Below are 23,767 nucleotides of genomic sequence, written 5' to 3'. Positions count from 1 at the left end.
GTGGAGATGAAATCTGAAATATATATAGCTCATAATATTGTTCATTACCTTTTCAAACTATGGAAACAATTATGGATACATATTATTTTTGAGGTTCGTATAACTTTTAGTTATATATTGGGATTTATGGAAATTTTCAGGTCACAAAACTCAAGGAAGATATGGACACGGTATCAATCCGTTTGAAGAATTGGAATCAATAACAACGACAGGTTGAGCCTCTTTACCTCTTCTCTTTGAAGGTAATGCTATTATTTAGATATATGGGAAAGAAACCGTTAGTATGGCATCTTTAGTTGTTCTCTTTTGGGTTTGCTTGATTGACAAAGAGATATTGCAAAGTCAAGATGTGAATGGTTTCCCCATGCTCAAGGCCGGGCTCTTAAATTCTTCACAATGTTTTGGAACCAGATCCCTAAACATTTTGCCATTACTTTGATCCCGTCTTCAACCATTATCTGTTTGAAGCGTGGCAGGCCCTCGTCGGCGGGCATGTGAGAAGGACGTCTCTCGATCGATATCGGCTTTTTGAGGCAAGCCTTTTCCTCATCATCCGGGATATCTTGGCAAAGGAGGTAACCGAAGTTTTGGCCATATGCATTCCAGCTCCTAGCCCAGCTTGTTGAGCTCGAGAGACCACCCATTCATCCGAACTACATGCACTCTTTACACGACTACATGCACTCTTTACATCCGAACTACATGCACTCTTTATAACGACTACAAAATCACGCACAATGAAGTTTCATAACTCTTTTTGTGATATTTATTTCACTTTTTCTCATCAAGCACGGGCCAACTAGGCTTGTGGATTCCATTAATTCAGTTTCGTCCAAATTGTAATTTGTTTGTTACCATTCTTGAGACTTTCTCGATACCTACTCTTAGGCCGATCACGGGGATCCATCGAGTTGAAGTTGACTTCGGTTGCTTCAACCAAACTTATTTGTGAGTCCCACTTCTCTTGGATGCTTCAGCTGCAACTATTTGTGGGTGAATTTGGATAGTATTGTCACTCTTCTTTCCGCGAGAACAAGAAACTTGATTGTTGAGGAGCCGAAATGCCGGATATAAGGGAGCCGTGGGGTATCTTGCCACTTTTGTCCCGCTTCACAATGCTTTGGAAAAAAAGATGAGGATCTTGTTAAGGAAATTAAAGATCCAAAAGAGTTCTTGGTGATATCATCGGCAAGACTTGCATGCACATCTCCGGGAGGTATCCAAAGAATCATCCAAGAGTATCTTGACCCGACTAATCAAGGGGCGTTGATCCAGCTTTTTGCCAAGTACAATTGCTCCATTGTTTAAGTAAGAGACTCTATCCCCGACATTTATTCTTTATTATGAGTATGCGTAGTATTTCACTGGGCTTACGGTTCACTCATTGAATATTTCGTACTTTTGTTTTGCTACTTTTTACTACACTCAAATTATTACAATGGATTAGGGCCTGTTTTAGGTTCATTCAGTACAGAATGTCCTCTGTTTCTTGACTAGATGGGTCTGTCCTCTTCCTAGGCTTGGAAGCTATCTGCATATGAATCTGTAGAAGAAATATGCAACTTTCTTTGACAAGTCATCTTTAGTTAGCAGTAGTAGTAAGGTTTGTAGGGTGAGCCTAGAGCTTGAGAAAAGGCTAAGGCATTTTTGATTTGCTTAGTTTACTTTAGGTGTGTCAATCACGCCATCTACTATCCGGAAAGCGGACTTCCGAGAGCAGATTAGATGCAAGGAGGGAGCAGCCTAAGGTATGTGACATAACGCTTTAGTCTAGAATAGATACACTTAGTCTAGAATGGTGTAATGCCAAATTTGTGAATCTGAAAAATATTTTAATTTCTTTATGTTGGGTAATATTAGATGCCCCTATGGTGCACCAACCAAAGATCACATGAAATATAACGTTGTTTTGGTAATAGGTATGGGAATTGGTGCTACCCCAAAGATCACCATTGTGAAGGACACATGAAGAGGGGGGCTAATACAATACCATCGTTTTCGGTTTCTCAGAAGTCTTCAATATTTCAACTCCTATCAAAGCTCTTATGCTTATTGGATATTTTAGAAGTGTGATTTGATAATACTAATCTAGAGAAGCAATCAAGTTCTACGTTAACTGGATGATTCGTAAGAAACCGATGGAAGTCCCTTGTATTGCTAAACAGGTGTTCAATGTGAACTTAAAACAAGCTGCCTAGTTCAGTGCCATCCCGTGGGGGATGATGGCCATTTTGGGTTACATTGCAGGTGTTGCCTCGGATGCCTTGATCAAGAAAGGTCATCAACCGATCACTTTTGTGCGGACAATCATGCAGGTAACTTCCTATGCAAGTATTTAATTACTTTAGCAAACAAACATGTCTAGATCAGTTCCTTCCAACTGTAGGTTACTAGGCGTATTGAAGTCTGGGTCTATGAAGGAAGTTAAACTTGAAGTCTCAACAATCGATAGCTGATAAAAAGCGAGTCTATTGGAACTAAATACTTATAAGCAATGAGTTTAAAGTCAGGTACAACACAACAATGTTTTTTGCTTCACCTTGTGTTTCATGACTTTCACCCCTATATTTAACATAATTAAACTTAACAAACTTTCTATATTTGGCGTCAATTGGTTTCATTGGACTGGATCGACATTCGCTTTGCTTAAATTATGTGAAGACACGCACTCGGGCGGATGTGCTTTATAATGCAAAGCCCGAAGTTTTAGCTCATTCAACCAGCCGGTTTTCTCCTCAAAGATGCAAGTAAGTTATCATCTTCATCTACTTAGTTTTGTACAACACGGTATTCGACCGTGTGTAATGTGTTCTTGACCACGTCCACTTTCTGACTTCCTTGATACACCTTGCATTTTACTTAATTATCATAAAGTTGGTGTGTGTTTTTTTGAGACAAATGGCTTGAAGTCTGTACTAGCTACTATTATATGTTGGCTTTCTTATTATCAGGATATAGCTCCTCAGTGTGTTGGATTTCTTCATTGTCTGTTTATTTAAACATTCCACCAAACTTTATACTTTTAAACATACATGCTTACAATTGTAGGATAATATATTAAAACAAATTTTGCAATTCTTGGCTGTTCTCATGGCAACAGGTCACAAATACAGTTGGTACATTTGTTGCAATATGGTTAGATTCAATTAATGCCTTCTTTGCTATGTTGCTTGTTAGCCTTTTGTTTTGTCTGTTATGTCTTTGATCTTGGATTCATTGTTTTTGGCTTTAATTTGGCTTGGCATTTTGACCCTTGCAATATATATATAAATATCTTTGGAAGCATTGATGTTAAAAGGGTATCTTGATTTAAGGAAGAACAAAAGAAAGGAGTTGACGTTAAAGAGTGGTGAGTATGAAGGAAATAAAGTTGTCGGTTTTTATTTGTTACTTTGATTGAATTAGTACTATTTTTTTTTTTGGTTTTCCCATTCTTGACACTCCTCGGTTCATTAAGAGAGGTTGTCTGAGTGAATTTATGATCACTTGCTTTGTTTACCACCTACCAACTCAGCTTTCAAGGGGAATTATTGTCATCAATCAATACCTCTTACTTTGTTTTATAGATCTTATGGGAAAAACTCCTCCATCTCGAACTGAATTGAAAAGAGAAAAAAATAAGTAATAAGAGAGCTTAAAAGCCTATCATAAGAGAGAGGATGAGAGACTAAGAGAGAGGGTGGGAGCTTAAAATAAGTAACAAGAGAGCTTAAGTTGTTTTGTAAGAATTTATTATTTCTTTATTGTCTTTAATAATAAATCCACATTAGAATGCATCTATTTGTTAGAAATGATGATGTTGATTAGCGTTCAGGGGTGAAATACCGATCTTGGGTAAGAGATTGGTTTTGGGGAGCTACAACCTATTACGCGTATTTTATAGTTTCTTAACGTCTTGTTTTTATGAATCTAACTTACACAAATTTTACTTACTATTGATTCTCTCTATTTTCGTAATTTCGTTTTGGTGCCATTGGTCTGGTTGCAGGTGTCGATGACTTTTATGATTGCTAGAGGAAGGACAATATGAGAGATCAAAAGGTTTCGTTTTAGAGCTATTAGGACTTATTCTATCTATGTATTTTGTTTACAAAAGACTTGATGAGTTTATTGATTGTTATTGTATTTCTGGTTATTATCTCATTGTTGAATACAATGTAATCAAAGTTACGACTTGCGACTTATGAATGAATTATGGAGTATGTTTGGTTTAAGTGTTTTCTTTTCGCTATTGTACCCAAGTGTATGTTTAAGTTTTTAGTGGGATGGATAGGTTGTGTATAATATGTGGGATATATGTATTCTAGAAGCGGTGGTGGCGGAACGATTGGGGCTAGAATATTTAATTTTTTTTCTTCGGATGTTTCCAAATTTAGTTAACGGTTAGCGTATCCGTTACTAATGGAATCATAAGTAACGATTACATTATCCGTTAGAAATGAAAATTGCTAACACTTTTATTTGTTGGAAATGAATTAAGAACAAAATTAATAACTGTTACTAATAATTTACTAACGGTTGATAAGTGTTGCTGAAATTAATTTTAGTAACATTTGTTAACCGTTGGTAAATTTGCTTACACTTTATAACCGTTACTAATATCCGTTACTAATATTTGTCACGCTTTTGTGTCGACGGAAAATAACCGTTACTAATATTTTTAGTAACGGATGTACATCCGTTACAAATAAGCTGTTATGGTGTAGTGGTGTTTGATAGTTTTGTAACATACACTGAGCAATCTAATTATTGGAATCCATTCCAAGGGGAAAATAAGTTTTGGAGTTTATACAATATACAGTGGATGCGTAATCTTAGTTTACGTTTATAGGTGGAAGTAATTTATGTTCCATTAAAACTGGACATGATTTTAGTCAATGAGCGTTTATTTTTTTCTGCGTGAAATGTTGGTTGATGTTCACATTAGACGTTCACTTTTACAACATATGCGTATGAATTTTTTGGATGTATTATTGAAGTATGATTCCTTTTAGTTATGTATGTATTATTGTTGGTTTTCCATGTATTATCTAGGGCTATACCGATTAGTAGGGTTGTCTCTGCAGAAATAATAGAAATAATTCAACTTGTGCACCAGTTATTAAGAGTTTAAGCCTGTTGACTATGGCCCTTTGTTGAAGAACTTCTACTAAAAAAGAAATAACCGTTATAATATTCACCAACCTCTCTGTTCTAGATATAGCGCACATTCTAGAATATAGTCATAATATATGCACCAACCCTTGTTTATTCTCTGCAGTTCGCCAGTTCCTTGCACTATCAGATTAAAAACCAAAGTGCCATGGTTACACAATGTGAAGTTTGGAAGCGATAGTGTTTATGGAATACAAATTTGGTGTAGCTATGAGTCCCAAATTTTGTGAGGCAATCGCTAATTACAGTAGTAACTTTAAAGATTAAAAAAAATGAAAACTAAAAAGAACACAAATTTTAGGCAACACCCTAAGGAAAAGACGTAAACGGAGTTTTTTAACAAGATACAAGGTCGCTCTCTACCATTTCGTGAAAGCTACTCAACCACACTCGACTCTAATCATTATATCGGGAATGGGAAGCGCAAGCGAAAGCGGCTCCAATGCCCGAGCCATCATTTGCTTGCTCAATGACAATGGTGTCCGCAATTCCTCCCCCGAAACTCTTTAATGGTGCCCTCCAAACACTTGTCAACTCGTGTAATGCTCAAATAATCCACCATCCATCGCTATTACGGTTCTCTGCTTCTCCCCCTCCTTGACTGTGTTTTTTCCGATTTTCTTCAGGATGCCTAAGATTCCAGCAGCAGAAAGACGAGCTCCACGCGTTGCAACAATGTTGGTTTTCAGGGATGTATCAAGAATCTGAAATATTAGGAAAAACAACAATGTAAGTGGGGATCTTTCATCTGAGCACCAGTTGCTCTTCAGTAGTGTATAAATTTCAAAATCGCTTCGAGTCTTTCAACTCAAAAACAAGAAAATGCTGCACAAAATTTGGACTTGGAAATACTGTCAAGTTGCTTGGAAAGATCTGTCAACTTGCTAGTATTTTAAGCATTGGAAAGACCTTTTGTCACACTTTCAAAAATAATTACAGAATAATGCCCAGACATTAAACTATTTCTTTTATACAGTTAAATGTTTATAACATTATTGCAAAAAAGGCAATTCAAACAGGCTAGAGGCTGCCCACTTCAAAAGAGTTGAAATAAGGAACAAATGGTGTTCGACTTACTAGCACTGCGACACACATATCAAGGCCCTTCTTTTCCACCGATTTTGTCAGTTGTGCTACCACATCTTGGTCAACCTAGTCATATAGAAACACAGAAGAAACAGATTAGGAAAAAAAAGAAAAAACTAAAGAAAAAATAAAGAGAGAGATTCAGAAATGCCTTTTGGGGAGTCCACTGAGTTCATTAACAAAGACACGACAACGTACGCTTTAGTATGTTGAACTTTGATTAATAACCGGTACTAAACAAATCCACGACCAAACCTTAATAACAAATCCGGGGTGGAAAGATTAAGGAACTGATTTATATTCGTAGATCTGGTTTTTTTCTTTTGTTTTTGAGAAGATGAGAAGAAAAAGACGTTTTTACCCCCACTTTGTTATTTGAAATTAGGAGTGTTAGATCTTTTGAGACTTAGATTAGATCTGACGGTTTGGGAAGAGTGTGAGATAAGAGTGGCACAATAAGAGTGGCACGTATTATATATAATATATATATATATAGGGCTGGCTACCTTGACAGTTTCAGTTGACATCCCATCTTGACAGCTTATCTTAACCGTTCATATCTAATGATATCAATGCTCAAATCTCGCTCCCAGATAATAAAGGAATAAAACAGGGGCAAGTTGGTCATTTGACTTTCTAACATGAAATGAACTCAAAATTAGATCAAAATTAGATCCGATTCTTTCTCCAACCTCACTCCCAACAAATCAAAACTAGACAGACTCTCTCAAAAAGACGAACTGAAGTCTCTCCATCAAAACCCTTCCTTGTTTCTTATTAGAAATTAAATTTATGAGTTTGGAGAAGAATCTACTGTTGAATTATTTGATTATCAAATCTGGGAACCAATTAACGAATTTTTGGTGGCAAATGTATGAATTAATTAAAAAGATTTTTTGGATAGAAAGTTCTCATATTCAGTTGAATGAAACTTTGACTGACTTCATATCATTGCACCAAAGTGAACACATTCAGATTTCCAGACAACCAGCAAGAAAGAGTAGATTATAACATCTTCAAACACATGGACAAGACTCTTTTCTATTAACTGTCAACTGAAATTTACAGAAAAACACCCCATACATCAAAACATTATTCTAAGAAAACAACACTCTTTCAAAAAGAGTGCCCAAAGCTAATGTTTGCCCTCTCTACAATTGCCTTTGTTAGCAACAAAAGACATAAAGGACTTGTTACACTTCGTTCTTAATTTGGAGAGGCTAGATTGAACCATTGAAGTCTTGGATATTCATGTGTTTTGCAATTGCACATATCACACAAACCACATATTGTGCACACAAACGACAACCCACTATTTTTTGTTCAATGTAAATCAAGCACACCCCATACATCATGAAAGGAAAAAGATGCAAGGAAATTCCAGTATGTGTCTTGTGCATTTTTTTCTTTTGTGCCAAGAGATTCACAAGTTGAAGGAGAGAGACGGAGATAGAGAAAAAGACGTGATGGTGGGTTTCTCGATCTAAAGTCGTGGTGGGGTGGTGGGTTTCCCTGTAGTGAGGAGAGAGAGAGAATAAGGAAGAAGAAACAGGCGTCACTTCTTACCCAATCTATTGAATCTGATCTAATTTGTGGAAAAAATAGAAAATTACTATTATACCCTCCTGTATTTGATTGGTAAAATTAGCGCAAGATCGGAACATTCGATCAGGTATAATCAAATGGATGTGGTGGGCTGTCAAGATGGGCTGTCAAGGTTAATCCTTCTTCTTCTTCTCCATTTCTATCTCTCTCCTTACATTTGATATTTTCCCACGGTTGAGTAAAAGAAAACGAAAGTAAAGAATGTATAGTGGTGGTTCGAGTGACGGTGAAAGCCACGAAACACAACAGAGGAAAATGTCCCACCAGCTTCATCCATGTTATGGGTTCGTAACCTTCGTAGATTTATTGGATCTGGTGCTGGTCTTGGTTCCGAAGCTCTCATGGGTATATTCGTCTTTTTCTTTTTTTTTTAAATTATATATTTCTTCAATTTGTATCCAAGATTAATACTTTCCTTTCTCATTTGCAGAGCTTGAAACAAAGAAAATTTTGTTAGATATATATATTTAAAGAGAAGCAACACAAAAATGCTGAAGCTGGAACGATTCCAAGCTTTTACAGAAAGGTAAAGGAACCACACTTGTTATTGTTTCGTCTTTGCTTTTACGGTCTAATTTGTTTTTCCTTGTGCAGAAACCTCAAGATGGCTCTATTAGTCATAGGGTCCAAAGATTAGCAAAGTATCGCTTTTTGAAGGTATCTGAGAGTTGGCGGTCTTCATGATTCTAGCTGCACTGTGTCAGTATAGCGTGTTTCAGATTACTCTCTTTGTTTATGCAGAAGCAGTCAGATCTTTTGTTGAATGCTGACGATCTGGATGCAATGTGGGTTTGCTTAAGGGAAAATTGTGTGATCGATGATTCTACTGGTGCTGAAAAGGTCTCTCCTTCCCTTTACCCACTGTCCCTTGGTATAATTATTATACTTGTTAATTTACTCATTAGTAGACAACCACTGTACTATCTCAGTATCTCTACATTCTACAAGGATTACAATGAATGCGTGAGCAAGTCATTTTTTATGTGCAAAATAATCCCTTCTGTTCACATGAAACCTTTCTTTTCTTTTCTTCACTGTATTAACTTTTTTACTGTTTTCATTTTTGTGGCTCGTTAATAATTGAGTTTGGTCTCCTTTACAACATTTCTCTAGGCATTTGAGTGAGTAATTGGTGGGCAAGTAAAGTTCTACTAAATTCAGTAGCCACTCGTGAAAAGATGACCCCTTTGCACGTTGATTTTAGTGGTTGGATCTTTGCTGTAACCCAGCAAAGGAGGGACATATATCTCCTATACCAATGACGATCTTCAAATATTTGTGTTTTGGAGGCAAGGAGTTTCTGAACCTTTATTTGTATTATTCATGTTAGCACCTGGACTTAAGTCCCACATTGGATATTGATTTTTTTTTAGAAGGGTTAGTGTGATGATACATAGGGAATTGTTTGCTCGCACACTAGACTTCATAACACCGAAGCGTTATTAGGGGTAGTAACTCACACTAATCAAACACATGGGGGTGCAAGTCCATTCCAATTGGGCCTCAAGTATGCACATCTGATAGGCTTGTTTTTGCATAATCTTCTATTGTACCTTCCTTTTGGAACTTTAAAATAGAATATCACAAATGTTGTGTGATTTGTTTCTTGCAGATGAATTACGAAGATTTCTGCCACATTGCATCTGTATGTACTGAGCAAATAGGCCCAAAATGCCGACGTTTTTTCAGCCCTTCAAACTTTATGAAGTTTGAGAAAGATGATGTAGGCAGAATAGCAATCTTGTCGTTCTACCTTTATGTAATGCGCACGGTAGGTCATACTTTTCTTCTTTATGTACCTTCTTTTTCCTTTTGTCAAATCTACTTCTGTAAGAACAGACTTAGCTTTCATATAAATTTGATGCACACTATCAAGTAAGTCAAATGGCCGGCTATGTACTAAAAGGTTGTGCAATTAAAGTGAAGACTTTGTAATTGTTGAAAAGGGTCGGATAGTTGACTTGCCTGAGCATATGTATTTAGTGAAAATATTTATGGCTTTAAAATCGCTTTTGCTACTGTGGTTCTCCAGTATGCTACTGCAGTATATTTTGAACTGTTCTACGAGGGGCACTTGACTACTTCAAAGTAGATTTTGTCTACTTTGTCTGACACCTCAGTATAACAGAGAGCTATATATTGTAATACAAACATAACTTTTTCCAGGGAGGAAGTGACTGGGTTTCATTTCAAGAAGTACTCTTCTTTCCTCCCTGTGATATTAAACTGTTTCTAGTTTGTTGAATTTGTAGGATTAACACGAGGAGATCCATTCGAGAACCAGCATCAACCCCCTAGCTATTTTTCGGTCTATAGTTCCAGACCACTAATCCTATTTAACATTATTTAAATGAACGGCCGGTATTCAGGTTGAACATATGAACATCTAATTTGAATATTTAGAAGGTTTGTTGTATGATAGTAATACTAGTTATTGTAGAAAACATTTAGTCTGAGTGAGAAATTTATAATGATGCAGTTTGGAATAAAATGGAGAATGCATAGTGGAGTTTGGAAGATTCGAAAGTGAAGTAGAAAAGCTAAATCTTGATACAACATATTTATGCATGTTGATCTGTCTAAGCGTACATTATGTTTTGGTCTGATTATAAAGTTATCAATGACTTTTTTCTATTTCAACATTCAGGTTTCGCTTACTCAGGCACGAATTGATACGAGTGAGCTTGATGAGGATTCCGACGGTTTTCTTCAGCCCGATGTATGGATCCCTTCACCTTTTTGAGCATGTAATCTCTTTAAAAATCCTGTTGTACTTTCGTGAAATGTTGTCTCCTGTACATGCTTTGTTAAACTTACACTATTTAGTGCAAGTTAATGTGTTTCTTACGAATATCAACACCTGCTTACATTTTGTATCTTCAGGAAATGCAAGGCTACATTAAAGGTCTTATTCCGAATTTGGCACAGCTAAGGGATATGCCCACTGCTTTTATGAAGATGTACTGCCGTATAGCTGCCCGCAAATTCTTCTTTTTCTGTGATCCACATAGACGAGGTACCTCATATTTTGATTTTGTGTTTGCTCATAGTAACTTGCGTGTTCATGTTCTGATACGGTAACACAGATGTGTCCTTTATTACTGTTTTATGTGGGTGTATTTAGTTGTCTTTGGTTTTCTTACTCTTAGTACGTTCTCTTGGCATCATGCATGCATTATTCCTTTTCTCGTACTAAACCAATTATTAGAAAGAGTAAGAATTTTAACCGTTAGCTTTACTTTTTGACAGGAAAAACATGTATAAAGAAGGTTCTGCTTAGTAACTGTCTTCAAGAACTCATGGAACTTCATCAGGTATGTAGGACACTAGAACTTCCATACTTCACTTCTTTTGTTGTCGGTATTTAACTTACTGTGAAAGATCTAGATATTGTTATTGACATGATTTACTTGAATCTTTTATTCTATATAAATGTTTCTTTGTTTGCTTTTTTGGATATTTTTTGGTACACATGTATCTTTTAGTATCTAAAGATGGCTATTGTTCTATAATTATGTTTTAGGAAAGTGAGGAAGAAGTGACTGATACAGAGCAAGCAGAGAACTGGTTCTCTTTGACATCTGCACAAAGAATATGTGGTGCGTGTCTAACATTATTCATCGAAACAACTGATTTTACTATTAGTATCTTTTTACCCTGTTACTTTGTCATTGCCATTTTGTTCTTTTTTTCCCCCTGATAATATTGCCCTTTTGTTCTTATACAATAGTTATAGTATTCTTGAGTGGTTGACTTTGTTGGTCTACTTAACAGTGGAAATAGTGAATTATTTTTATTTCTTTAAAATTAAAGAAACTTTGTCCTTGCCTCGTGATGCCAAAGGACGATTTACTATTACGTCTTGGTATTCAACTACCTTTTTTACATTACTAAACCAAACTCCTAGTCTATCTCACCCTAACTATCCGTGGAAATATATTTGCTGGGCTAGAGTTCCTTCTAGAGTCTCCTCTTGGTGCTCAGTTTTAGGTAGGATTTTAGCCATAGATAACCTTCAAAAAATGATCATTGTTAGTTTTTGTCCATTGTAGTATACTTCTGGGGAATCTATTGCTCACATCCTAAATTCCTACTTCAAATTCCTTTTTCCTATGCCATTTGAAGCTATTTTCTTCACTCTGCCGAATAATGCAGTTTCCTTATTCAGGGCTTTAACAACACGAATATTGTGCAACAGTGTCTGAAATAATGTGTGTTAATGAAGAAAGGCGAAGAATCCCCTTAACATGAGTCGCATATGTGATAGTGTAGGAATTTGTGTTTTTGGGAATGATGTTGATGTCATTTCTGAAGACAATTGCTCACAGCGTGGATCTGATAAAGTGATGCAAGTGAAGCGGGGTTTGGAAACTTAAACAACACCCAAAAAAGCAATAGCATGGACCTTACCTCAAAGCTGACTTTTACGATATCGTTTCTCATAGGGGCCCATATTCCTTGAAATACAAGGGACATGAGGATAAATAGGCATTTTGTCTTTTTGGTTTTTTTTTTCACCTAGCTGTGAAGTCTTAGATTTGTGGAATAACTGATCATGAAGTCCCGTGCAATTACAACTTATATTGATGTCATTTTTAACGATATCCTCTTCTCTTTTGATGTAGATATGTTTCTTGCTCTTGATAGAGACACCAATGGTACATTGAGTAAGCAGGAGCTTTGTGAATATGCCGATGGGACACTGACAGAGATTTTTATTGAACGAGGTTAGGAATTGATACTTGTTTGTTAAGTTTTTGTATTTGTACTTTATTTGGGTCATGCATCATGCGTTAGCAACTTAGCATTTAGTTGTTTGACTTGTTTTCATGTTATCTTAAAACTCTAAACTCTTGACAACTTATCAGAGTTCACTTTGTTCTTCCCCAAGAATGTAACTATAACAACCACAATTTTTAAACAACGTAAATTATATTATTTAGATTAAAACTAATTATTTTGAAGTCTAGCATGTTACAAATTTGTTATTCTTTAGTGAAACTTTAATATTCTTGTTGTTGTTGATTTTATGAAGTAGATTATTTAAATTGGTTGTTAGAACTTTTGTGAGTATTTGATAATTATTTTGGACTTGAAAACACTGTCAAAATTAGGGGTGCAAACGGATAGGTTCGGATTCGGATATGCCTGTATCTGAATCCGAAAATTTATACTGATATCTGAATCTGAATCTGACGGATATTAGAATTTTTATTCAAATCCGATTTCGGATATCCGAATCGGATATCAGATAATATCTGATCCAAAAATTAATATTAATTAAACTTTTATTTGCTTTGAATAATTCATTTTACCACTATAAAAACTATTATAAATATATATATTTGTCATTTATTATTATTATTATTATTTTATTATAGTTTTTTATTATTAGTTTATGATTTTATATAATATTTTATACAATAATAAATAAATAAATAAATTATATATAATAACTATTAATTTTTTAAATCGGATCGGATATTTTTGGATGCGGATAAGACAGTATCCGAAATCAGTGCGGATAACTATGAAGTAGATTATTTGAATTGGTTATTAGAACTTTTGTAAGTATTTGAGAATTATTTTGGACTTGAAAACATTGTCAAAATGTACCCATTTATATAGGTATGGACCTTGAGTGTTTTTAGACCCACATTAGGCCCAAAAGTTAAGTTACACAGGCTTAAAATATTGAATAAAGAAAATTTGCGAATTTCCTCTGTAAAACTCTTTTTATTCAAAAACAAAACCCTAGCTTCCATTAAAAATAAGAATATTTTTTATTAAAAGAAAAGGAAGAAGAATAAGAAAAATGATTGGAGAAAATGAAGTTTCAATACTTTTTTACTAGCATTCAATTCAATGTGAGTAGTCTAAACCTTATTTATTTTAAATTTTAATTGGTTGATTATCATATGATTTATATTAGTTGAGTATTGATTTATTTATTGGTATTTTGTGATCAAACATTATTAATTTGATTAAAGGCATACTAGGAATATTGAGTTATTGCATTGCTTGAGTAAGAATTTAATTTTTGTAGAGTTATAAAAAATTATATATTGTTGTTAAAAGTTTTCTATGTAGTAATTTTCATATTTGAATGGTTGTGGTCTATATAAATTGTTGATTGGTTATTAAATTTAACATTTGGGTAATTCTAGATAAATTTCTGTAATTACATAAATTGTTTTCTTAAAACATGTTTTACTGTTGTATTACAAGTTAGAAAAAGTCACACACACCGAATTTCTAGACAATTAAAATAGAGAATTATTCAAGATATAAATATCTATTATTGCCACCCTATTTAATCATCTGGAAACCCAGGAGTAAAACGAAAACCTAATATCCTAATATCAAACACAATATTAAAAATCTGATATCATACTAGATCAAAAGAACAACCCTTCATTCACGAATTACTAACTCTATTACATTTGTATCAAAACAAAACTGTACACTCTAGAAAATTTAAGCCAGAAACACTCCAAGAGCGAATCCAAATCAAGAGTCGTCATCTACTGGACTTTGCCATCTATGTTCCCAAGAACACACCTGTGTTGCAAAAGAAAGCAAACATGAGTCGGCAAATGCAAATTAAATTTGCTGGTATGAGTAAGACTAAAATAAAATAGCAGTACGTTCAATTTTTCAAATAAAGAAATTTACTATTACAATCATTTCAACTTGGATGACAAGTTAGTTCTATTTTCTCAAAACGGCGTGTAGTTTCTTTCCAAGTAAGATTTCAATCTCAATATCTAGTAAATTAATTTAATTAAAATCTTATCTATAACCGCGTACGTGTTAGGGTAGGATAACATCTCTGTATAAGATGTTAATAAGTCCTACCCTCCTGCAAAACAAAGTTAGGTTTCCCAAACATAAACATTTAAATCATACATCTACTTCGCTTTCACAACAGCCATGAGGATACACAGTCTGGCATTATTCATCACCAATATTAACATTCATGTCATACCACCATATCCATCATATTACGCTAACTACATTTACATTTCTTCATATAAGAAATCATATGCATCATATCATAATACACAACCAATCATATCTAACAACTTGCTCATACATAAAAGCTAATATTTTACTTAAAAATCACTCATCTACTTATAAGAACGAGGAAAATCACAACCAGAGAGTACAATCATCCCTCGTGAGTATCAACTCACCCAAACCACATATATATTTCGTTATAATAAATCATTTAATACAATGGGAAAACACGTTTTAAGAAAACTATTTATGTAATTACGGAAATTTACCTAGAATTATCAAAATGTGAAATTTAATAACCAATCAACAATTTATAGAGTACAACCATTCAAATATGAAAATTACCATATAGAGAACTTTTAACAACAATATATAATTTTTTATAACTTTACAAAAATTCAGTTGTTACTCAAGCTATGCAATAACTCAATATTCCTAGCGTGTCTTTAATCAAATTAATAATGTTTGATTACAAAATACCAATAAATAAATCAATACTCAACTAATATAAATCATATGATAATCAACCAATTAAAATTTTAAAATAAATAAGGTTTAGACTACTCACATTGAATTGAATGCTTGTAAAAGAATATAAAAGCTTCATTTTCTCCAATCATTTTCTTTATTCTTCTTCTCTTTCTTTCAATAAAAAATATTCTTTTTTTTAATGGAGACTAAGGTTTTGTTTTTGAATAAAAAGATTTTTACAAAGGAAATTCGCAGGTTTTATTTATTCAATGTTTTAAGTCTGTTTAACTTAACTTTTGGGCCTAATGTGGGTCTAAAAACACTCAAGGTCCATACCTATATAAATGGGTACATTTTGACAATGTTTTCAAGTCCAAAATAATTCTCAAATACTTACAAAAGTTCTAATAACCAATTCAAATAATCTATTTCATAAAATCAACAACAACAAGAATACTAATGTTTCACTTAAAAATAACAAATTTGTAACATGCTAGACTTCAAAATAATTAGTTTCAATCTAAATAATATAATTTACATTGTTTAAAAATTGGGGTTGTTATAGTAGCCTTGTTTAGCACAAAACATCCCCTCATTATCATGATTGGATGGTATTCTCATTCCTTTTTTTTTTGTGAGCTTTTGTATCGTTCATCATATTCTTTTCCAGCATTTGATGAGCATGTACGCTGGGGCAAAGGTGGAGTGGGTAATGCACGAGAGATGGATTTTGAAAGCTTTCTTGATTTTGTTTTGGCCCTGGAAAACAAAGACACACCGGAGGGGTTGACATATTTGTTCCGTTGTCTCGATCTTAATGGTAGGGGATACCTTACAACAGCAGATATTCACACACTTTTCAGGTAAACATTGTCCTGTATGTGCTAGTTTGTTATTTTCTTTCTTTGATTACTAAAGAACTTTTAGCTTAGTTGTCCTTTTTATACTACTTAAATCTTCTTCCCGTCAAATGTTATCCACTTTTTAAGTTTTTATATATCTTTCTGAATATGGAAGACAAGAAGGGAGCATCCATAAGCGAGATGTTAACTGATACATTCTTCCTACAAAGTTTTTGGTAATTTCCTGCTGGTAGCCCTTTAGATTAGTTCTACGAGTCTCAAATTACCGCACATTTGCCGTCTAAAAAGCGCTGTAAACATTTTGCTGCCCATGCACCAAAACTCCAAAACCTGAATCCCTTATCTCTACATGAATTTTCTTCCCGTCAAAATATTGTCTACTTTTTATGTATATTTCTGAATATGGAAGACAAGAAGGGAGCATCCATAAGCGAGATGTTAACTGATACAATCTTCCTACACAGTTTTTGGTAATTTCCTGCTTGTAGCTCTGCAGATTAGTTCTGTAAGTCTCAAATTACCTCACATTTGCTGTCCAAAAAGCACTGTCAACATTTTGCAACCCATGCACCAACATCACAAAACCTGAATCTCCATTGCTGTATTAAACTGAACATGGAAGAGAAGGAGAGCATTCAACAGCAGATGTTACCTGATGCAATCTTCTTAGCTACAAGTCTGTAGGTGTTATTGTTGGTAGTTATGTAGTCTTGCTCCACAATTTCAACCACACATTTTAAAATCCATGTGGACATGGAGCTATAGTGTATTATATTTGAACCATACTTCTCTGGATTTTTTTTTTTGGGTTGGCAAGCCTGGTTTTAAACGAGATCAGTAACTCATTGATACTGGTGAGATTCGAACCACAGACCTCTGGTATCATCACCCAAAGGTTTTACCAACTTTGCTAGTTGGCACCTGCGAAATATTCTCTTTTACTGAAGTTATTTGTTAATATTGCTTGGTTTGAAAAAAATTCTTGGTGCAAAACAGAGATGTACATCAGAAATGGATTGAAGGAGGGAACTATGAGTTGTGTATTGAGGATGTAAGGGATGAGATATGGGATATGGTGAAACCAGCCGATCCTCTAAGGATAACACTGGGTGATCTACTTTCTTGTAAACAAGGCGGTACTGTAGCTAGCATGCTTATTGACGTCCGTGGCTTCTGGGCACATGACAACAGAGAAAATCTTCTCCAAGAAGAGGAAGAGCCAGAAGAAGAGTGACCAATTCTTGATTTCAGCTTCTGAGAATTGGTATTTGTACTGACACAAGAATGTATGCATCCAATAACTTGTATTTTGTTACTGACATTTTGATACAAATCACATTAAGGTTGTCTATTAGGTAACTGTGTATTAGGTTGACATTGGATTTACATTACGTCCAAATCCAATGAGTGCTAGGGCCAAAACATGTTATCCAAGTTATTCTCCTTCATGTTCTTGTTAATGAGTACATAGTTTGCACAGAGATCCTTGATTGACAAACCATATGGTGTTGAATATGTTTGAACTACCTTGGAGTTGGAACCTCGTCAGATCTCTTCTGATTAGTTGGAACCTCGTTCTTAAGAAAATCGATTGCGTTTCCATAGGGTATATAACTCTTTATGCAACCAACATTTGATTATCAATCAACATTTTTCGTACATAATATTTGACGTTACCAATCAAATTTTTTTGGAGTCGCCATTATCCAAGTTATTCTCCTTCATGTTCTTGTTAATGAGTACATAGTTTGCACAGAGATCCTTGATTGACAAACCATATGGTGTTGAATATGTTTGAACTACCTCGGAGTTGGAACCTCGTCAGATCTCTTCTGATTAGTTGGAACCTCGTTCTTAAGAAAATCGATTGCGTTTCCATAGGGTATATAACTCTTTATGCAACCAACATTTGATTATCAATCAACATTTTTCGTACATAATATTTGACGTTACCAATCAAATTTTTTTGGAGTCGCCATTATCAACTATATGTGATTTACGTAGAACAGAGATGGACCCCACATGACAGAATTTAGAGTCACACAAGTCACTGTAAACAAAATTCAGAACACCCTCGTACATCCACAAGAGGCTTTATTAAGCACTTCATTTGTACAGCTTGAATCCTGTAAGCAAGCATGTCAACAAAAATATCGATAGTGAATAGATTTAAAAATACATTTACAAACAAAGTCTCCTGTGTCCTTTACAAGAACTAGATTACAAAAGATGATTGCCATTCACCGGAAAAAAAAATCAGTAACATTGAGGGGTATATTCTATCTAGTCCATTCACGTATGCTACATAGAGGTGGAATCCAGCGGCTGCTTATCCAAACCATCTCCTTGAGAATTGAGCACTTAATACTGTATTGTTATATAGACATACATCGATAACACATTGACAACAATTTTTCTAATTCTGTTTACAGATTTTGCAGTTTAAATATCTCCCATTAATGTCGTTTTACATTCCAAGTCAATACAAGATGACAAGACACAAGTACATCAAACACTGAATCTCTGCAAACTAAATCTTCCAATTATTATTCTTGATTGGGATCCCTTCTTGATAAGTTGCAAAACTCTTTAAAAGAGAGCATGTAAAAAACTTCCTAACAAGATAAGCCTATATTTTTCTACAGAGCACAACTTCCTAACAAAATAAGCCTATAATTTTCTACAGAGCAGAACTTTTGTGGATGAGATCCTCAGCAAGTATAGAGTATCCACATCCAGCATTCACACAGGTGCACTTATGATGCTGGCAGAGGGTGCCTGAAATTAATCCTGATGCTTCCAAAGATTCGATGTCCAGTTATATGGTTATAGACTTATAGGCCTACAACAAAAGATTCATTTGATTCTTGGGTGGCTCCAAAACTGAAAATATAGCACGGTCAAACCAAACGCTGAAAATCCTGATAGGAATAGCAGAAATGTTGTCAGTTATTATGCCAAGTACGGTTGAGAACGAAGAATCACAAGATATGCTGATGCAGAGCATGAACTGGAACGAATCACAAATTATAGCTTTAAGAGAATGATATCCTTGTAGTGACCTAATTTAAACAAATCAAAAGATATCACTAGTATTTGGCCGTGCTTGTTTTACTGAAAAGTTTAAGACACAAAAAAGATAAATTGAAAGAGATTGCATGCTGCTCTGCTGAATTTATTCTGCAATCTCACATTCTCACCTACCTTGCGATGTCCGAAAACAGAATAAAATAAACACTCCTTATTTAGCATCTCTTGCTTTTTTTTACTTGATGCACACATCTCCATTAAGTGTGCATCAAGTAATGTTCGGCATTAAGTGCAACAGATCACCAACCGTAAACCCTTGTCCGGTAATGTCCCCAAAGAAAATTTTGATGAATAATAACATAAATCTATAAGGCTTCTTGCTAAAGAGTAACAGGGTTTCATCCTGCTTCAGTTCCTTGGGTCTGAAAACAGGTGTTGAAATGAGAAAACCTGGCCCCTTATCCTATTGATTTGGCTAGCAAAATAATGGACCCATTGGACCCAGTATCATGCAGTAGTTTACCGTAATGGTATCCACATGTCACTATAGCTCAGTTTCGCTACCAATCAAATCAATTCCATATTAAACTACCCACAACTGAATTCCCAATTCTCTGTCTATTTCTTTCTAGTATACACCCTACTTCGCTATTTGTAGAGCAACAGACACCTATAATGGTTATCTTGCCTTCAAATAAACACGTAGATGATGCAGCCTCAGAGACATATTGAAGCATTGCAAAATAATGAAAATATACAACAAAGTAAACCTGAGATGACAAATCACCACAAACTCTATGATTTCTGACCGCTTATCTCAGTTGATTGATTGGAAAAACAAGGTAAGGGATGCCCAACCAGCAACTGGAGGTTGCATAGAGTTATTCGTATAATGGTGCACATTTATGTGCCACCCAAGATGTTAGCCTTTTAGGCTGTAAACATTAAGAAGATACTTATATATAATAAGGTCTTGCAGTCAATAAAAATCCCTTCTCTCGTGATTCTAAACAGTGGATAATCACGACATTCATAAAGATAGTAATAACGATTTTTAGATGTTTGTAAAACTTACACAGTTCACATTCCCTCCTGATACAGACATGAAGCACGAACATTACCAGGCCCCAGCGAGCACCTATGGGTTCCCAATACCAACATGGAGAACTTCACTGTTGTTCAGAATACACTTCTCCTAACCTACTCCAGCGGTTTACATTCAACTATAGAATCATAAGTTGCCATTTCGAATGCGCTTTCAGAAAAACATCTGCAATATAAAACGTCTTACAACTTTAGAGTTGCCAGCTATGTATCAAATTAAAAAGTAATGCCAGCAAACAATGCTCACATAATCCAACAGAGAAAGAAAACAGAATGAATTGTTAGTCCTGCAGCTCAGCAAGTTTCAGATTTGGCAAAGATGAAAAAAAAAGAAATAAGACTCATGAGCTTCAGATAATACGTGAGAGTAGTTCTCAACAAGAATATAATAATCTTTTACGTACACAAAAGAGTTAATAGTAAATGACCTTCAGTAACATCATACAATATCTAACACGTATTATTGGTAATAGTTTCATTCATAATCTAAGATTCACAATCTAGGAAACCAAATTTTAGAAGGTGTCCCATAACAGTGTGGCCTCTGTATGAAAACACAAGAATTTTGACAATAAACCTTTATACATGGAGGAGGTGATTTTATCAATAAAATGGCTGATATTTCTTTGGTCAAAGTCTCAAAGATCTCAGAGGAATGGAGGTGCATGTCATTTGGGAGCTTCATCTTCAGATAAGATTCCTTGTTGGACAAGGTTGTCGGTGATTTGAATTGTAGATCCTACTGTAACTGTTTTCTGTTTGTTCTTTTCTGCTTTGTTATTGTCTTTGTAAAGTAGTCCTAGAACTGATTTTTCTATACTATGTAATAAACCTCTATTGTTATCGATAGAAAAATAGTGAAACACAACAGCAAGAAATGCTTTGACATCTTTTACATGTCTCATCTTAGTAATCCATCCTTCTAGAATAGTCCACCCAACATTCCACACAGCGAAGGTAAGTTCTATTAATCATTATACTATGTTTGAGTAGAAAGCATAACGTCAACCATAAAGACAACTAGTTGAACTGTGTGACTAGTAAAATTGGATGACTAATAGAATTGTTAGTTAATGAAAGCCAAAAGTGATCCAAACAAAGGAAAATATCTAATGTGCACAGAAAACCTCAAACTACACTGTTTTTCGCTGTATCATGGCCAGATAGAAAGCATAATTACATGCCAATTGCAATGAATAACTATTTGAACACTCGAACTATACCTTAGTTCATGCCAAAATAAATTGGTGTGATCCTGGAGGAACAGTCTTAACTGTTTCACAAATTTATCCTCAAGGTCAACGTGCTCTGATGATGCTTTCAGCTTCTCTTCAAGGCTTAACATATAGAGAGATGTAGCTAGATGAACAATAACTGATGGGTCCGGGTCTTGAAGGATGGCCCGCAGTTCCCTTTGAATCCATGGTTTTATTCGGCACTGCATCATTTCTTTGAATATCGAACTCCTTGATGTATCCTATAAGTTAAAAAACACAATAAACCTATCAATTCATGATGATGCGAAAACTGAAAATGCTGGAATCAAGACTTAAACATCACTAAATTGGTCGGAGGAAAACCTTCTCACCACATCTCTAAAGAATGTGCAAAACACACTTAAAAAGTATATAATACACTAGGCACAAAGTTCTACTTTGCATATTCATGTAATGGTAGTAATCTAATAACATTACATGTTCAAGTAATGTGAGTACCTGTTCAGGTAAATTCTTGGATGGAAGAGGAAGTGCCTGCAAACGTCGATTATAAATACTGAAAAACCAAAAACAAAAATGAGACCAACATTCTAAACTACTAAACACAACTCACAAACTTCAAACTAAACTCAAATCACAAGTTAGAATTACAAAAACAGGATATACCTTGCTCTCCATCTAAGAACTCTTTCCTCAATCTCCTCTTTTCCATTGAATCTTGATGGCCTAAACGATCGCCGCCACGGCAATGGCCTAGAATGCTGGTTTACACTATGCAATTCACTCCTCAATCTTCTCACACTCCTATACCCACGCTCAAATATCAATTCAGACAATAAAATAAACTCAATAGCTCAAGTTCAGTTAAAAATCTCACCTTTGATGTGAAAACCGCCTCGTTTCACTAGTTTCTACTTCAAGACCATTCCTTTTCTTCTCATTAAGAATAGGTAACCTCTCTTCTTCAAATTGTCTACTTGGATATCTAGATTTTATGAACCAAGAATTGAATTCGGAATTACAAAGAGGGCAATTTCGTTTTTCCAAATTGGTCCATTTTTTAATACAATTGATGCAATAAACGTGCATACAGATGGATACAACTGCTGCTTTTCGATCATTGATGTGTTCGAGACAAATTGGGCACGATTTGTTTCGAATTTTCATGGAAATTGATATTTTTTTTTGTTTCCACCTTTTTTTTAACTTTAGGGATTAGTCAAGGATCACTCGTTTATTATATATTACTTTTTTACCCTTCGATATGTATGTGTGTTGCACTTTGACGGGCAGATTTTGGGTTTAATCTCCCTTGTTCATACATAGCCAACATAAAAACCCCCTCTAACCGAACACATGCATAAAACCTCCCTATTATTTAAAACATAACATTAAAGCCAAAACAGACCAAAATACCCCTGTAAAAACCGGGCTGACGTCATCCTATGTAAATTTATATTTACATATGAAAATTCATATTTACATAACTTTGTGTCATCCGGATGTGGATGAAAAAAATGTCTATGAAATTTCATATTTGCATATGTAAATTTGTATTCACATATGTAATTTCATATTTGCATATGTAAATTCATATTTCCATAACCACCATACATTATGTAAATTCAGCTTTTTAAACTTTTGGTTAAAGAACTAAAAAATAAAAAAAACATCTATAAAAAAACAAACTTTAAATTTTAAATATAGTTTTACTAAAAAAATGTGTCTATATAACATCAAAAAAATGAGCAATCAATTTTCTTTTGGACTCTTGCTTTTATGTAACCACCAAGAAATAGAGGGAAAGCCCGGACGACGAGAATTTTGAAAACAAAGAGGAGCTTCAAAATGCGACCGTTGTTTGTGTGTTATTTTGTCTTTTAGTGGGCAAAAAAACCCTATCTTATTAGATAGATAGAATCAAATAACTCAAAATGTAAAGGCTGGTCCGAGCAAGTATATTATAGTACAACCCCCGGAAAAATGTCTATGAAATTTCAATTTGCATATGTAAATTTGAATCACCCATAACATATGTAAATTCATATTTCCATCGTTGATGGTTTGATAGAAAATAGTTTTACAAAATGGACGATTCCTCAAGGTAGCCCCGCAATGAAAGGCTTGAGACTCACAAGATTATCAACAAAACGATTATCAAAGGCCTCATGTATCTAGTATGACTCTATGACTAATGTTGGCTCAAAGATTATCAAC

At 34.6% G+C, this 23,767-nt stretch overlaps 2 protein-coding genes, 2 long non-coding RNA genes and 2 other non-coding genes across 9 annotated transcripts; 4 read left to right on the top strand and 2 right to left on the bottom strand.

Moving 5' to 3' along the window:
- The first annotated feature begins 1,229 nt into the window (after positions 1-1,229).
- LOC147488083 (uncharacterized) lies at positions 1,230-2,576 on the top strand. Its single transcript, XR_015203296.1, has 3 exons — positions 1,230-1,308; positions 2,166-2,315; positions 2,387-2,576. It is a non-coding gene; the product is annotated as an uncharacterized LOC147488083 (long non-coding RNA).
- Positions 2,577-5,376: 2,800 nt separating this feature from the next.
- Positions 5,377-6,694, bottom strand: LOC147488082 (uncharacterized). Its single transcript, XR_015202055.1, has 3 exons — positions 6,392-6,694; positions 6,232-6,306; positions 5,377-5,858 (listed from the first exon to the last, which is right to left on the bottom strand). It is a non-coding gene; the product is annotated as an uncharacterized LOC147488082 (long non-coding RNA).
- Positions 6,695-7,907: 1,213 nt separating this feature from the next.
- Positions 7,908-17,647, top strand: LOC147488079 (putative serine/threonine-protein phosphatase 2A regulatory subunit B'' subunit TON2). Its single transcript, XM_086571117.1, is given in 14 exon segments — positions 7,908-8,086; positions 8,089-8,190; positions 8,276-8,307; positions 8,309-8,371; positions 8,440-8,502; positions 8,587-8,685; positions 9,458-9,616; positions 10,493-10,564; positions 10,729-10,861; positions 11,095-11,159; positions 11,369-11,444; positions 12,471-12,572; positions 16,007-16,199; positions 17,196-17,647. Coding segments are annotated over 14 exon segments (1,437 nt in total). The 5' UTR covers positions 7,908-8,046; the 3' UTR covers positions 17,434-17,647.
- On the top strand, positions 16,360-16,476 carry LOC147488081 (small nucleolar RNA snoR104). Its single transcript, XR_015203322.1, has one exon. It is a non-coding gene; the product is annotated as a small nucleolar RNA snoR104 (small nucleolar RNA).
- LOC147488080 (small nucleolar RNA snoR104) lies at positions 16,615-16,731 on the top strand. Its single transcript, XR_015203321.1, has one exon. It is a non-coding gene; the product is annotated as a small nucleolar RNA snoR104 (small nucleolar RNA).
- Positions 17,648-18,600: 953 nt separating the features above from the next.
- LOC147488078 (uncharacterized) lies at positions 18,601-22,815 on the bottom strand. Of its 4 annotated transcripts, none has more exons than XM_086572725.1 (6): positions 22,428-22,815; positions 22,217-22,342; positions 22,049-22,106; positions 21,557-21,810; positions 20,305-20,499; positions 18,601-19,120 (listed from the first exon to the last, which is right to left on the bottom strand). In XM_086572725.1, exons 1-5 carry the CDS (start codon positions 22,715-22,717, stop codon positions 20,430-20,432), a joined length of 798 nt encoding a protein of 265 aa, XP_086428851.1. In that variant the 5' UTR covers positions 22,718-22,815; the 3' UTR covers positions 18,601-19,120; positions 20,305-20,429. The 4 variants fall into 4 exon arrangements, with proteins under 4 accessions (XP_086428851.1, XP_086428850.1, XP_086428852.1 ...); XM_086572724.1 differs by having other exon boundaries at positions 22,217-22,354; positions 22,428-22,809; XM_086572726.1 differs by having other exon boundaries at positions 22,049-22,084; positions 22,217-22,354; positions 22,428-22,568.
- Between the last annotated feature and the right edge of the window lie 952 nt (positions 22,816-23,767).

The sequence above is a fragment of the Coptis chinensis genome, chromosome 7 (assembly GCF_015680905.1).
Source record: "Coptis chinensis isolate HL-2020 chromosome 7, ASM1568090v1, whole genome shotgun sequence".
Lineage (NCBI taxonomy): Eukaryota > Viridiplantae > Streptophyta > Magnoliopsida > Ranunculales > Ranunculaceae > Coptis > Coptis chinensis.
This window is presented reverse-complemented; position numbering and strand designations above follow the sequence as displayed.

What these genes read in the sequence shown, in the direction of transcription:
- LOC147488078 (XM_086572724.1), bottom strand. Translation starts at nt 22,717, where the DNA reads ATGAAAATTCGAAACAAATCGTGCCCAATTTGTCTCGAACACATCAAT. An exon ending in AGGCGGTTTTCACATCAAAG is followed by an intron (nt 22,355 to 22,427) that starts GTGAGATTTTTA and finishes GCGTGGGTATAG; the next exon opens with GAGTGTGAGAAGATTGAGGA. An exon ending in TTATTTTGGCATGAACTAAG is followed by an intron (nt 20,500 to 21,556) that starts GTATAGTTCGAG and finishes TTTATATTGCAG; the next exon opens with ATGTTTTTCTGAAAGCGCAT.